At 39.7% G+C, this 13,994-nt stretch overlaps 1 protein-coding gene across 1 annotated transcript; it reads right to left on the bottom strand.

Annotated features, from left to right (window-relative positions):
- Window positions 1-5,302: 5,302 nt before the first annotated feature.
- On the bottom strand, window positions 5,303-8,422 carry LOC132080993 (parvalbumin, thymic CPV3). The gene is made up of 4 exons (XM_059484448.1): window positions 8,097-8,422; window positions 7,597-7,729; window positions 7,056-7,165; window positions 5,303-5,534 (listed from the first exon to the last, which is right to left on the bottom strand). The coding sequence occupies exons 1-4, from the start codon at window positions 8,155-8,157 to the stop codon at window positions 5,509-5,511; spliced, it is 330 nt and encodes a 109-aa protein (XP_059340431.1). The 5' UTR covers window positions 8,158-8,422; the 3' UTR covers window positions 5,303-5,508.
- Between the last annotated feature and the right edge of the window lie 5,572 nt (window positions 8,423-13,994).

Below are 13,994 nucleotides of genomic sequence, written 5' to 3'. Positions count from 1 at the left end.
GGCGTTCCCTCAGCCGGAGCCTGCCTGTGCCCGGCGTTCCCTCAGCCGGAGCCCGTGCCCGGCGTTCCCTCAGCCGGAGCCCGTGCCCGGCGTTCCCTCAGCCGGAGCCCGTGCCCGGCGTTCCCTCAGCCGGAGCCCGTGCCCGGCGTTCCCTCAGCCGGAGCCCGTGCCCGGCGTTCCCTCAGCCGGAGCCTGCCTGTGCCCGGCGTTCCCTCAGCCGGAGCCTGTGCCCGGCGTTCCCTCAGCCGGAGCCTGTGTTTGGCCTTCCCTCAGGCAGAGGCCGTGCCCGGCGTTCCCTCAGCCGGAGCCTGCCTGTGCCCGGCGTTCCCTCAGCCGGAGCCTGTGCCCGGCGTTCCCTCAGCCGGGGTCGTGCCCGGTCGGGATCGCCATTCCCGCAGAGAGCTCCGGCCGGTGGGCACGGGGGTTCCGCGGTGCCCCGGCCATTGCGCCCTGTTCGAAGCACGAAACCACGAGCGGTTCATTCCCTCAGGTTCGTTCGGAGCTGCCCGGCAGCTGCAAAATGTAGAAGCGCTTTGTTTTTAGAGGTAGAATCCGAGATTTGAAAGATGCAATCAAGTTTGAGTAAATAGAAGGAATTGGCATGCAGCATCACTTAGTTCAGGTAATCCTTTTACCATAAGTAGAGATATTATGTCTATTCTGATTATTTTTCCATTTTCTGTCTGGCACATTTAAGATAGTGGAATTTAGCTAATAAAATAAGCTTTTCTATTGCTTTTCCATTCCTGTCATAATAAAATTCAGTGTGAGCTGAACTAGAAGTAAAAATGGCTACATGGTGAGATGTATAATTTTCTTCTTCACAGGAGAGTGAAGTTTAGGAATCTGAATAAACTAAGGTCAGATATTTGCTTAAATAAACACCTGGGTAAGGTATAAAACATAAAATTGAATACCTTATTCTGCCAAGTCATTTAGAAAAATGTACTAGTAAACTCTCCTAGTTGTGCCAAATTAAATCTGAAAAATACAGTATTTATTGATTTTTTTGGGTAATATTTCTTGATATATTTCTTGTAATTGTTTTCCTTCTGTTATTATTTCAGTTTCTGTCATCACTCTTAGTTTTTATTTACTTTCATTGCCAGTAGTATCATCTATGTAGTCTTCCTCAGCCTCAGCAGCTGGTGTATTCCTTGAGATTCCAACCCAGTGCAGTAGGAGCACTGTGTGGAATAGAGATGCTCTAAGACTGCAGCAATTTAATATTTAATGTGTGCACTCAAAAAGTGAACGGTGTAAGCCAGAGAGGGATGACCACTGTTTCCCCCAGGGCTGCTGCAGTCAGCTCCATCTCATCCCATCCCTACTTCTTTGTGCCATGGCAGCAAATCCCTCTGGAGTCAGCTCCATCCCTTCCCTCCTGCCTTGTGCCGTGGCTCAGCTTGCAGTTTGGATATGTGGGTTCCTGGGTGTGAGTTCAGGCTCCTTTCCCTGGGTGCAGAGATCCCCACCACCTTGGCTGTCACCTTTCCTGCCTGCACAGGTAATTTTAACCCAAACTGCTCAAGAGTGAGCAGTCACTCCTGGACAGGCAGGAGTGACAGGGCAGGACAGGCAGAGCATTTCCAGACAGTCCAGCGCAGAAGAGCTGTAGGAAATGTTTTCAAAGCTGCAGAGGGAATCTGCATTATCGTTTTGTGGTGTTTTCAGAAAGGTCACAGCAGAGGATAACTCCTTTCCCTTGCCAGGAAGACCCTGCTGTGCTGAGCTCCCAGCATTTCCCTGAGCAGGGTCTGAGGAAGGATCAGGCCAAATGTGTCAGGATGAGATATCCACATTCAGTAAATCTCATTTCCTCCCCTACAGCTCTGAGTTAAAATTCAGCAGTGTGTGCAGTATGGCTCTTTCATTGAGATCTGTCCATTTGAAGGGTGCAGCACACTTGAGACAATTTCTGGGAACATCCAGTCAGGGTTGAAAGTATCAAACAAAAGGAGCCAAATTCCCCTCCTTGCTTGTGTTCCTCTGCAGGCAGGGATGAGGTGTTGCTCAGGCCAGAGGGGAAGTTAATTTGTTGTACTACTCTGCATAAAAAAGAAATTATGAAAATTGGTGGTATTGATTATCAAGTTTAATAATTTCTCACCAAAGAAACTAAAAACCAGCAGTGACTGTAGATTTTTGCTTGTGCTGGTTGAAATGTTTAGCTGTGTTTGTTCAGGACTTAGCAGGATGAACACCCTGGGCTGTGCCTTGGGGTGCCTGTTTGCTGCTGCAATACCAACACTGCTGCAGGGAGATATTGTGGGGGTACATGGAGCTCCACTGGGCACTCACTGTAAAGGGGGATTGCTGAGGAAGGTGTTTGCATGTCCAGCTTTCCCTGGGAAGGGAATTCATGTATGTGTAGTGATTGCTAACATAGAATTCTGCTCAGTGCAACCTCATCTGCAACTTGGCATTGCTTTTGGTGGAAGTATTTGTGAGAATCTACAATGAGCAAGTGATAACAAATTCAATTAAATTATTACATTTCTAATGTGCACATTAACAGGGCATGAAGAAACTTCAATTGTGGTTCCAATTTCATCCCATCTTCTTAATTGTATGTGCAGTAACACCACACCTTGACATTTGCAAAGTGGCATCAGATCACCCCGAGTTTGAAATGTGATTCCCAGCCCATGATTATGTAAAATTAAACTGCTGCATAAGTACATTGGGAATTTGCAGGACAACCCCTGCATCAAGGGACAAACAATTAACAGCTTTATGAGTGCTTTCCAATTTGTTTTTAAAAGTACATAGAAGTAAGAAATAATACTGTGTAGACATATGTTTTGGTTTGTGGAGCCTATTTCTGGATACTATTTTGAGCACTTCCATCAGCTGTGTAGTAGCAGACTTCACAAAAAGGTGTGCTATAAATCACTCTGGGTGTTAGAGCTGACAGCTTTAAATAAATACAGCTGACAGCTCAAATAGCTGCTCCATTGACAGTATGTGGTCTAAATGTGTTAACAAATGCGTGGACTCAGCACTTTGGGATTAGTTTAGCAAATAAATTACAAAATAATGCTGTGACCCAGCAAAAAGCACAATGCCTGTGTATCCCTGGGCTGCAGGCTTTGTTAGCACTGCAACAGGCCAGTGGAGCTGTGTGGGAAAACACAAGAGTGCAGCTGGAGCTGGGCTCCTGCTGAGACAGCCCTCACATCCCCCAGGCTTCTTCTGAGTGATGTCAGGGAGTGTGAGCAGCACTGGGGCTGTCCTGGTGAGTAATGGTTTAATAATGGATGCATTTGCTTTGCAGGACCACAGATTCATAAAGGAAGGCAGTAACTTCACACTGGCTTGGGTTATGATTAAGAATACAAAGTTACTGAGTAGCAATTATTGAGAAACTGCTTTCAGGGAAAACTTGAGATATTGAAATTGTTTTGCTTGTTTAATGTTACTAGCTTGCACCTGAAGAAAAGCTGGGAAGAGAAGATGAGGAAGGGGCTAGGCAGTTAAAAGAATTTCAGCTCTGAGGATGGATTGTATTAATAAGTTAATTATTTCCATTCTGAGCACTGCAAAAAATGAGAATTACATTAAGAATGATGTCACAGTTTGACACATTTAAGGCATGGCATTTTTCTGCTTAGAGGTTGAATAAAGCTAATGAGTTTTTTTATATCTTAATTTTAACTGTTCATAAATACAGTACACTGGCACAAGGTGTGTACTTAATGTGAACATGTAATAGCACTCTTGAGACCTGTATTTTAAGGGAATCATAAGTATTCTAGTGCTTTCTAAAAATGTATTTTTATAGTAGTTGTGTCCATTGTATGCAATGTACAACTGGCAATTCTGAAAACCAATTCTGAAAACCAATCTGTGAGCATGACTGCCAGTGATGGCTGATTTCTGACTGCTGCTTTCATGTCAAATTGTGGTGAATGCAGATTGATTATTGTTTCCATCCTGTTTGTTAAATATATACTTACAGTGAGTAAGTAACACACCCATACCCATGTGTTAAATGGGGGTTAAAAATGGTCAGTATGTTTAGTTTTTCCTTCCTTGTCAGTCAGTAAAATCCTGCCCAGGAGCTCTCTCAATGACAGGGGCCTGCCTGAAGCAGTGGGAATTCTACATACCATGTCTCTAGGAGCTTTACTGGTGGTGTTTTGTTTTAGGCTAGGGAGCAGACCAGTCTCTTTGTCAGTGAATAAATTCAGTTTGAGTTATTACCATCACATGTTTTATAAGAGCATTCAAAAGTATGATTTAATGTTTCAAGGATCCTGGGGAAGTGATAAGATGTTTTAATTTTAAATGTTTCTTGCTACAAGTCAACAAGTTTTCCCTTACTTGAATCTGCTGGGGTGGGTGCTGTACTGATGGGTTTTTAAGATACTTTTTTCCTGATGGAAAGCATGGAAAGATTCTTTAACTGCAATGCTTTGGATGTTTGAGAGATCTCAGAATATCTTGAGTAGGGCAAGTGTATTTTTATGTTTGGTGACCTGCTCCAGCATCCTACTTGCATCTCGGTGGAGAATAACAGAATTTGTACTTGGCCTCTGGGTTTCTTTGTTGAGGTCCACAGTGCAAAGGCTGAGACTTTGAAAGGAGCAGAGTGCAGCAGCACCTGGAAAATTCTTTATTTTACAGGCATTTGCCTGCCTGATGTAACATGATTAGTCAAGGTCAGGAAACTTAATTGTCAGTGAAATGGAGAGCAGTTTGTTACTTACATGTGAACTACTCAAAGGCCCTTCTGTCATCAGAGTGGTTTCACTGCCAAGGACACACTTTATTTCTTGTGACTGTCCTGTGACATCCATCTTGTGTTCTGAGAATGGCCATGCTCAGTTCATGGCTCAGACCCTCAGCTTGTGTAAATCTGAAGAGCTCTGTTTAAGTCACTGATGCTCTAGAGATTTATATTCTAGAGCATGTTTCATAATGTTAAGAAGTAGTATCAAAATCCAATATTTATTTTTTATCAGTTTATATTATTTTTGTACAATAAGAGGAAAAATTGTGATGATCATATTAAATGTACTGAGTCTGCCAGCTTACAAACAACTTGTATGTCAAATTATTGTATCAGAGCTCCTAGTCTTCAATGAAGACCTGAGTGTTCTGAGAACTTGAGCTTAATCCAGAAGGGCTATTGTAAACAGAACTCCCCAAAATTGCAAAAGGTATTCCATATATGAAGATCTGATAAGTTTAAGATCTTGGAGGGATTAACAGTTTTGGTTTAAGAATTCTCAGTAAAGGAGTCAAAAAAATAGACACAGACTACAGTATATGATTAATTTTTATTGGATATTTTTAAGGGAAGTGTCTGCTAAAGTAGAGGTTAAAACATGGTAAATAGTCCACACAATGAAAAAATCAGTAATCAGTGTTTCATTATGTTGCTAAGGCAGTGAAAAAATAACAGACACTGTCAAGATAAATAAGGGACTCCTGATTTTCAAGGTCTGGGAGTGTCTCCTGCAGATTCATCCCAATTCTCTCTGGTTTGGTCCTTTTGAACCTCTAAGCCTGCACCATTTCCTGGAATTCTGTGAAAGAGAAAAGAATATTTACATGAAAGAAATATTAACATGAAAGGATTAGGAGTAAAGAATTAGTAGCTTATCAAGAGATTTAGAATAGGAATGAACATAAAATGTTTTCTAACTGATGATGATGACCAGGGAAGAAATGTGTGGACAAGAGGCATTGCCTAGACATCTCCTTCTAAACAACACATGGACAGGCAGTTTGTTTTGCTGACTTACAGGGCATAATTAAATCTTCAGGGTAGTTTTGTTCTTCTCTCTGCATAATACAGATCTTAGGCAAAAATAATGGAATGGCTTACATGGAATTTAAGTGAGAAGTAGTTAAGAGCTCAAGTAAAAATATGAAAAGCGAGTCCATATGTTATATTAGCTGTTTGTAATGCTTCAGACATTGAGAAGTGTTGATTTCAAGCACAGCCTAAGCTAAAAACACTGTGCAGTTCCATGAGGTATGATCCTGGGGCGGTGAGTTGTGCAATAAGATACTGTTATTTTAAAGATCTTTTAAATGTTTGGCTTCCGTGAATTAGAGTATCTGATCAGTCCCACCCCTGAGTGATTATGTGTCTGTATTAATATACAGATTGCTCCATAAATCATGTGTGTTTATTCTGGCATAGTTCCTAAGGAACTGGATTTCATTCCTTCCAAAGAAAGAAACAGAGGGGTTCTGTCCTGCTAGTGCAGTGAGCTGGGGAATCTGCACGCTGGCACATTCCCTGCATGCTATTCCCTCAGCCCCTTTCATGCTGCTCTGGGCAGCTCACTGCTCTCATGGGGCAGGCTGCCATTAGCTGCAGGCCTTTGTGTGTGTGCTTTGTCTCCAAAACAGGGCACAGAAATATGGAATTAGGAGATCAGGAGGTTTCTGCACCGTGCAGCCATTAAATCACACCAGTGTTTGCACATGGTGAGTGCAGTTTGCTGCTTCCTTAAAGAGCTGCTCCTTCCTATCTGGATCTTAACCTGCCCCTAGAGATAAAGAGCAGCCATCCCTGCACACATCCTGCTCTGGGATCTCTTACTGGGGCTGTGACACTCGATCGTTCTGTTATCCTTACATGCAGAGCAAATACAGAGCTCCATGCTTCATGTTGAGAATGATTTCAGTGCCCAGTGGCATTTCTGTGGGGCAGGAGCTGCTGGAAATGAGCTGATTATGAGCTGTTTGTTCTCCTGTACAGCTGGTTCTTTTGTCCTTGATTTTACATTTGTGTGTTCCAAGTGATGCCAGTGCTGCCTTACATTAGAGTGAGTGGGAGGAGAAATAAGGGGCAGTTCCTTTCAGAACACCTTGAAATATGGGAGTCAGTGGCATCAGGAAAGTTCCTTAAGGTTTTTTACTTGCTCAGGAAAAGGAGTTGCAGAGATGAACCTGTAAGATCAGGGACCATTTCCACCCTTAAACAGGTTGGTACTCCAGGGTTTCAGTAAAATCTCTGGGAGTGCATTAATTTACCATCAACATAAAAGAGAATCCCACATCACTCCTCATTCTGTACTTAAAGCAGTCAATACCTTCAGCCCCGATTTTACCATCCCCATCATGGTCTGCAGCTGCCAGGAAGGTCTTGGTTTCTGAGGCAGTTAACACTCTGGCTCCACACTCAAACCTCTGAAGGAAATACCTTGGGAGGAAACAACTTGGATTTAGATTTTCACACCACAGTATTTTTAGGGTTGTTGTACAATCAAAGAGATAACCACCTCCAAATAATTTACCACAATAGCCAAGTCCTTAAAACACTGCTTTTTTTTTTTTTTGACAAGCTAAATCTTACTTGTTTGCATTTCTGCTTTATAAGTGCAACCCTGGTTGAATTGATTCTGTCCACTATGAAAATCCAGCCCCAGGGTGCTCTTTTGTTCTATAATGAGCATAAAAGGCAGGTATTACTAATCTGCTATTTTCTGAATGATCTATTTAAATATATCTTTCACAGTCTGCTGAAGGTTTATCAACATTTAGCATAAATTGTGTTCACATTTACTGAAAGCTCTGGAATGGAAAAAGTGTTTATTTTTATAATATCCTCCAAGTAGTTAACAAAATCCTTACTTGAGCTCATCTTCCTCAATAAAGCCGCTTTGGTCATTGTCGAGAATCCGGAAGATCTCCTTGAGCTGGCTGCTTGTCTTTTTAGACATCCCACTGATCTGAAAGAATTTTTTGGGACTAAAGGAATCTGGAGCTGAAAATAAATTAATAAAGAAATTAACCCCAGACCACTGCATTCAGTGTTCCTAAATGGTCTGAGGATGATACTTTGTTACAATTTCATTGTTCTAAACATGATCAGTAGGTGAAGCCTGTCAAAGAATGAATGAATTTGCAATACTTCCCCATACCCTACTAAACATCCAACAAAATCATTTGAGAATGAGCTCCAAATTGACTATATAAACCAGTAATGAACAAACATACTGTGACAGCTGAGTAAAGAGATTACAGAAATCTGTTTAAAGTATGCACTTGTTCAGTATTCCTTTGGGACTGAGTGAAACTTGCCCCAGGTTACACAAAATAAGAGACTTTGAGATTTTGAATTGTTTTCTCACCTTGGCAGTCCCGCAGAGCAGCAGCGATGTCAGAAGGGCTTAGAATGTCTGTAAGGCTCATTTTAAACCTGTGCAAAATAGAATATTGCAAACAGAGTTTTGAAATACAAATGCATCTTACAACAAATTGGGTTTTTCTGTGTTTTGAAGATTACTATAAGGTCAACAAGAGTAGATGGATCTCATTGATCAGAGTGACATCTCTGGTATTCCTTAACTAATTACAAGTTTTAGTACATCCTTAAAAATGGCAGTTCAGAAATAACAGTTGTTGATGAGATGGATTACATTAACCATGTTGTAAGCTGATGATCAATATTTTATCATTTACCTGCAACCTGTATAAATACAGCACATATTTAAACTCTATGTAACCATTCATCTAACAAATAGTCTACTGGAATGCACAGAATCTGGCAACACAAGTAACAATACATGCAGTTGAAAAACAAAAGGTAAGAAAGTTTACTTCTATTTTCTCCCCCCACAGCTCTGAAGAATAAAAAGAAAACTGATACTTATCTATGTAAAGCCCATCCATATGTAATTCCAGCAATTAAAATAAAAACCTTAGAACAATGGTTGTTGTACTTACTAATGGTGCAGCTCTGCACAGTAATTTTATTTAATTAATCTCAAGTCGCTGCTCACCTTTAGAGTTTTCTCAGCTAGGTAAAGGAAAAATAGCTGAGGAGATACCAGGCAAAATAGTAATGTTGGCTCTGGCTTGCCACTCTGTCTTATAAAGGATTCAAAAGGTGACAATAACCACTACTTGGGTTACACTTCCATGGATCAAATGTTTGAATTGGGACTTGGCTCAAATTTCTTCCTTAACTAATTAAACTTTTCTTTCTATTTATATCCTAAGATAATATGGACAAAAAGAACAGTTTTTAAAAAATAAATCCACTAGTGCTTAATTAAGTACAACTCTGCCATCAAAGCAGCCTTTCAGCTCCAAGTATGTTCACAGGTAACCTCTGCACCTGAGAGTCACTCTTTGGAAGATGACTCCAGCAGTCAAATCCTCGTGAAAAGAAATGAATTTGTTTGTTCCCTGGCTCTGTTGATCCTTTGGAATGTATGAAGGAGGTTGGAGATGACAGATCAGAGGTGCCAATGTGTCATTCTGACAAAGATAACTTGTCACCAGGGTGGGGGAAAGCATTTCTAATTTGGATGATCTTTCTGCAGTAAGGTTCATTTTGTATTTCCTGACCATTTTCTGAATTACAGAAACAGAAACCAGTGTATTCAGTGAGAGAAAACTATGAGCTAGGTAATGCTGAATAAACTGATCTTGTCATCAGTATTCCTTGGAAGATTGTATATAATCAGTTGGCCTGCTTAATAATCCATTTTGAATGTTTTGAATTACATGAAATCAATAATAGCCTTACTAGTTGTAGCAAGTTCTACAGGTTGTAGAAATCAGATTTTATTAGTGTGGAAATAGTTGTATATAGATTTTATAATACACTTGCACAATCTATTTCATTAATAACAAAATTTTAATTTAAATAAATGAGAGTTTATTATATATTTCAGGAGTACTACTTTTGGAACAAAAAACCTTAAGAAAATTCATAACAGCAGATGGGAAGTTTTCCTTCTCAGACAAAAATATGTTTCCATCTTTAAGGGGGTTTAAATGGGCAAAATTCTAGGATGGAGACCAATAAAACTCACATGTATTTTGGTTAGTATTTATTGTATAGTAGTCAGTAGTGGTATCTAAACTGATGTTCTCTTACTCCATGAACGTTGTTTCATTTTTAAACCAATGGAAATAGCATGGTATGCCAAAGAGGTAATATTTTTCTAGTAGCAACAGTTACTAATTATACTGTGGAGCAGAGTAATAAATATAACTGAGCCTTGATGTAAATTAATGGACTACAGTGGGTTTACCCTGCTTGGTTTCATGACAGTGAGAAAAGTGTAAATCATAGCAAATGTTCCATAGCTCTGTTTGAATTGGGATAGAGAAATGCAAGGTATAAGAAACACAAAATGCAGACATAATTTAATGACACTTTTAACTTTCTTGTTACCTACTTTGTATGTGACGGAACATGGCATAATTCACAAATATTCAGACTTACCTTTGGTCCCAAATGCAGCTGGCCAGGAACAACCAGGCACTTGTTCTATTGCTTCCAGTAGGAAAATTTGTTATAGTGACGTGGAAGAAGACTTTACTGGTGAACCTAAGAACCCTGAACTGCTGTAAATTAGCATTTTGTGATTAAAACAAATTAAACAGTGCTGACTTGTACAAGCTGAAGCTCTGATCACAGATCTTTTGGTGTCCTTTCCATTTATGTTTTTCATTCAGTGCTATATATTCATTTTGCTTTCTGCCTGAGATTTCCATGGCAGTGACTGTAGGGATGTTCTTTCTGTGCTTTCTCCAGAACTATCCTGAAATAACTTTCATTCTCTTAGGTACCTTTTTACACTCTGTTGTATTTTCTCCTTTATGATCATCTCAAGTTAATATGAGTTTGAGCAGAAGGGTTCTTTTCTTACTGCCACAATGTTTCTAGAGAAAAAGGTGTTTTCAGTCCTCTGTGACAGTGCCATGGATGTTCCTTTACAGGAAACTTCCTTTGTTTCTGCTGGCTCCTACACAGTACTCATGGAATTGCTCTCTTTGTCTGACTTGCCATGCAACACTAATTATTGACAGTTAATGAGAACAAGGGAACTGAAATGGAGAAAAATGACAAGATCAAGGTGAGCACATAATGCTCAAGCTCAAAATAGATCTGCAACTAATTTGGACATTGTTAAAAATATAAACACCAAATGTTCAAAGAATGACATCTGGTTACCTCATGCACTCTGGCATAGCAGAGTGCTGAGCTGGTTTTATGTGTATTCAACAGTTGTAGAATAGCCAGAATTAGTATTATATTAAAATATGATCTCAAATAAAAGGGAGATATTTGCTATGATTGCTTTTGAAGAGATCTTTTAATGTTTGAAATTCAATGCTGGCAACAAAAGTGATGCTAATCCTGGCTGAAAGATGGTCTACAAAAGCCTAAAAGAGCTGAATTTCAGAATCAAGTTGATGTCACTGTACATTGATACAGGTGGGAATCTAGGGTTACTGGGTTTTATTTATTTATTAATGACACCTCATCTGAAGTACAGGTTTCCCTCCACTACAATTAGAATGCAATAATCAGGGGTTAGTATATTAAGGGATATTTTAATGAGATAATTTATTTTACATCTAAATTATCTGCCTGTTTTACTTCTTTCTTGGTTATGTGTTAACTTAGGTGGTTGTAATTACTTTATGCATTCAAAAACTAGAGATCTATGGAAGTGGTTTTTTTTAGAGATGCTATGCAAACAATGTAACACTATAATGAAAATCCTCAATAAATCAACCAGAACAACAGCTGCTAAGTAATGAGCAGTTAACAATAGCTCAAAATCTGACACAGAATCTTAGTATTGCACAGTTTTCAAGAATGTTTCACACTCATTCCTATGAAATTAAAGAAAAAAAATTAGTTTTTGTTTGATTGCTTTGGCTTTTTTTTTTTTTTTTTATTTTGCTCTATGGGAGACATCTAAAAGTTCTGTTGGGTTGATCATCTGAATATTTATGTACTTGCTTACCTAGTGTTGTTTTCACCTGAGGTGTCTTTATTAAATAGTATTAAAGCCTCTTTTTTTTCAGACTACCAAAATTAAACCTGAAGGTGTTACTCTGAAAAATACAGAATATTCATATTGATAAGTTCTTGCTAAGGTTCTAGGTTCTTTAGGAATCTAAACATATGAGACAATTGTCTTCAAATCAAGTGCTATTTACTTCTCTAAGTGTAGAGGAAAGCTGTGTTTTGGTAAAGCATTGACAGGTTGTGGACTGGTCTTGTACCCTCTGTGTTCTGGTTTGCATAAAGTACAGAGTTAATGAGCAGTGGCAATCAAGCAAAGCTGTGGCAGATGCAGAAGAAACATCAGCAGTTGTCTCAGGTGAGATCAGAGGAGAGGTGTTAACCTGAGACCAGCTACAAGAGTGTAAAGAGATGCTGCAGCAGCTATTCTCAAACCCACACAACTCCATCTTTCAGCCCTGCTTGTGTCAGGGCCAATGGTATCATGATCCTGGATAACAGATTCTGCCTTTGTAATGAGTTTGGAAGTAACTAAAATAGATACCCAGTAACCCCTGTGGTTGATAGTAGTGTTGATGTCTCAGTGGTGACAGCAGAGAATCTTAGTGTGTTCCCAGCCATAATCATTGAAAAGGACCTTGACAACAAAATTAATTAAATCCTGCCACTTCAAGCTGTCTCTTAGGGCAGATGCTTTAGTCCTAGAGAAATAAAGAAATCATTACAGCATTTAATTTGAGTTGCTGCTTGGCCATTTCTAACAGAGAGGTCTGAGCACGTGCTGTAGTATTTGACTTTTTTTGCTACAAAGAAGGAGGAAGGCCAGGCCCCAGTGACAAAGCTTTCTTTCCCTGCAGCAGGTACAGGACATTACCCAGAGCACTGAGCAGAGATCTGGACTAGAGAACCCAAGATTCAAGATAGATTCTGCAGCACAGTGGGTCTGGAGCTAAAGGAAAACAGGTACTTCTCTCACGTTAGGGGAATCCCATGTAGACTTTCCTCAGTTCAAATTATGTTCTTATCAGTCTGTGGGAGTGAATTTAATTTCTGTTTTAAAATGGCAGCAGAGTAGACTAACATAGCTGAGTAATAGTGTCACTAGTTCAAAGAGTCTGGTCTGATAAACATATTTTTTCACTTAAAAAGCTGTCCTGGAAGATCTCTGACAGCATTTGATTTGTGTTTGTCTTTAAAAGCATTTGGAAGTTCTTCTGAGACTCAGTAATACAATTTTCTGTCTCTGACCCTAAAGGTAATTGTCTAACATGTTTCTGTCTGCTGTCAGCATTATAGACAGTGTCAGATGGAGGCACCTTTAAAAATCTACATTTTTCAGGGTTTCTTTCCATTTTAGTAATAACTGTGCCTTAATGTTGGAGGCTGTTAAAAAATCTGGATGCTGCTATTGTGCCATGTAAAAGATAAAAAGATAAGTACAGTTCTACTCTACTGTTACCAAAGGCTCTTTGCACATGGCTGCATTTCACTGTGCCCCACAGTGTACGGAACCATGGTGAAATAAACCCAATTCCAGCGTCTTCTGTATTCACTGCCTGTTCTCATTGATTTCAGGTGGATTTCAGCCATTAATTTCAGCAGTAGGAGGATGTGTAACCCTTAGTGAGGCTTGAAATAAAATTACCCTGTAATTAGAGCTAACTTTATTGTAAATAATCATCAAAAGTAATTTGTTTAGCAGAAATGGGCTAAAGAAAGGAGGTTCAGACAAACTGTTAAAACACATGCACCAAGCATGTGACAAAATTCCATTGACAAGAGGCAGTCCCATATTTAAGGTCTCAGACCTCCAAATGTCTGACTCCAGCAGAGTTGTTCACTCTAAGGGAGCTGTTTGGGACTCTGTGCTTGTGACCAGGCAGCATTATTTCCAGCTGAGGCACAATTTGAAGAGCTTTCTTAAATCCCATGGTAAGTAGTAACAGAAATTTCACAGTACTGACAGCCCACGTGAGGAAGAGAGGAAAAGAAATTGAGTGAGTATATTCTTGTGCAAAGAAAGCAGCATTTTTCTCCTCTGATCTGTTAGTGGCAATGCTGGAAGAAGGAAAGGTCTAAAAACCTCTCTAGTCACAAGCTCTTCTTAACTTTCTGGAGTGATCACTGAAGCTGATACCAGACTTACCTTGTCATGAATTTTTTACTGTTCTTAATGGAATGGTAAGTGGTGAAATTGTCTTAGATTTGTAGGCCTAGCAGGCTAATCAGGGTGGAAGTAAGTGTGGTTAAATAA

Source organism: Ammospiza nelsoni, chromosome 17 (assembly GCF_027579445.1).
Source record: "Ammospiza nelsoni isolate bAmmNel1 chromosome 17, bAmmNel1.pri, whole genome shotgun sequence".
NCBI lineage: Eukaryota > Metazoa > Chordata > Aves > Passeriformes > Passerellidae > Ammospiza > Ammospiza nelsoni.
This window is presented reverse-complemented; position numbering and strand designations above follow the sequence as displayed.

Excerpts from the sequence above, each read along its gene's own strand:
- LOC132080993 (XM_059484448.1), bottom strand. The coding sequence starts at position 8,157 with ATGAGCCTTACAGACATTCTAAGCCCTTCTGACATCGCTGCTGCTCTG. Across the intron at positions 7,166-7,596 it reads ATTGAGGAAGATGAGCTCAA|GTATTTCCTTCAGAGGTTTG; the intron begins GTAAGGATTTTG and ends TTTCCTCCCAAG. Across the intron at positions 5,535-7,055 it reads TGGTAAAATCGGGGCTGAAG|AATTCCAGGAAATGGTGCAG; the intron begins GTATTGACTGCT and ends TCTCTTTCACAG.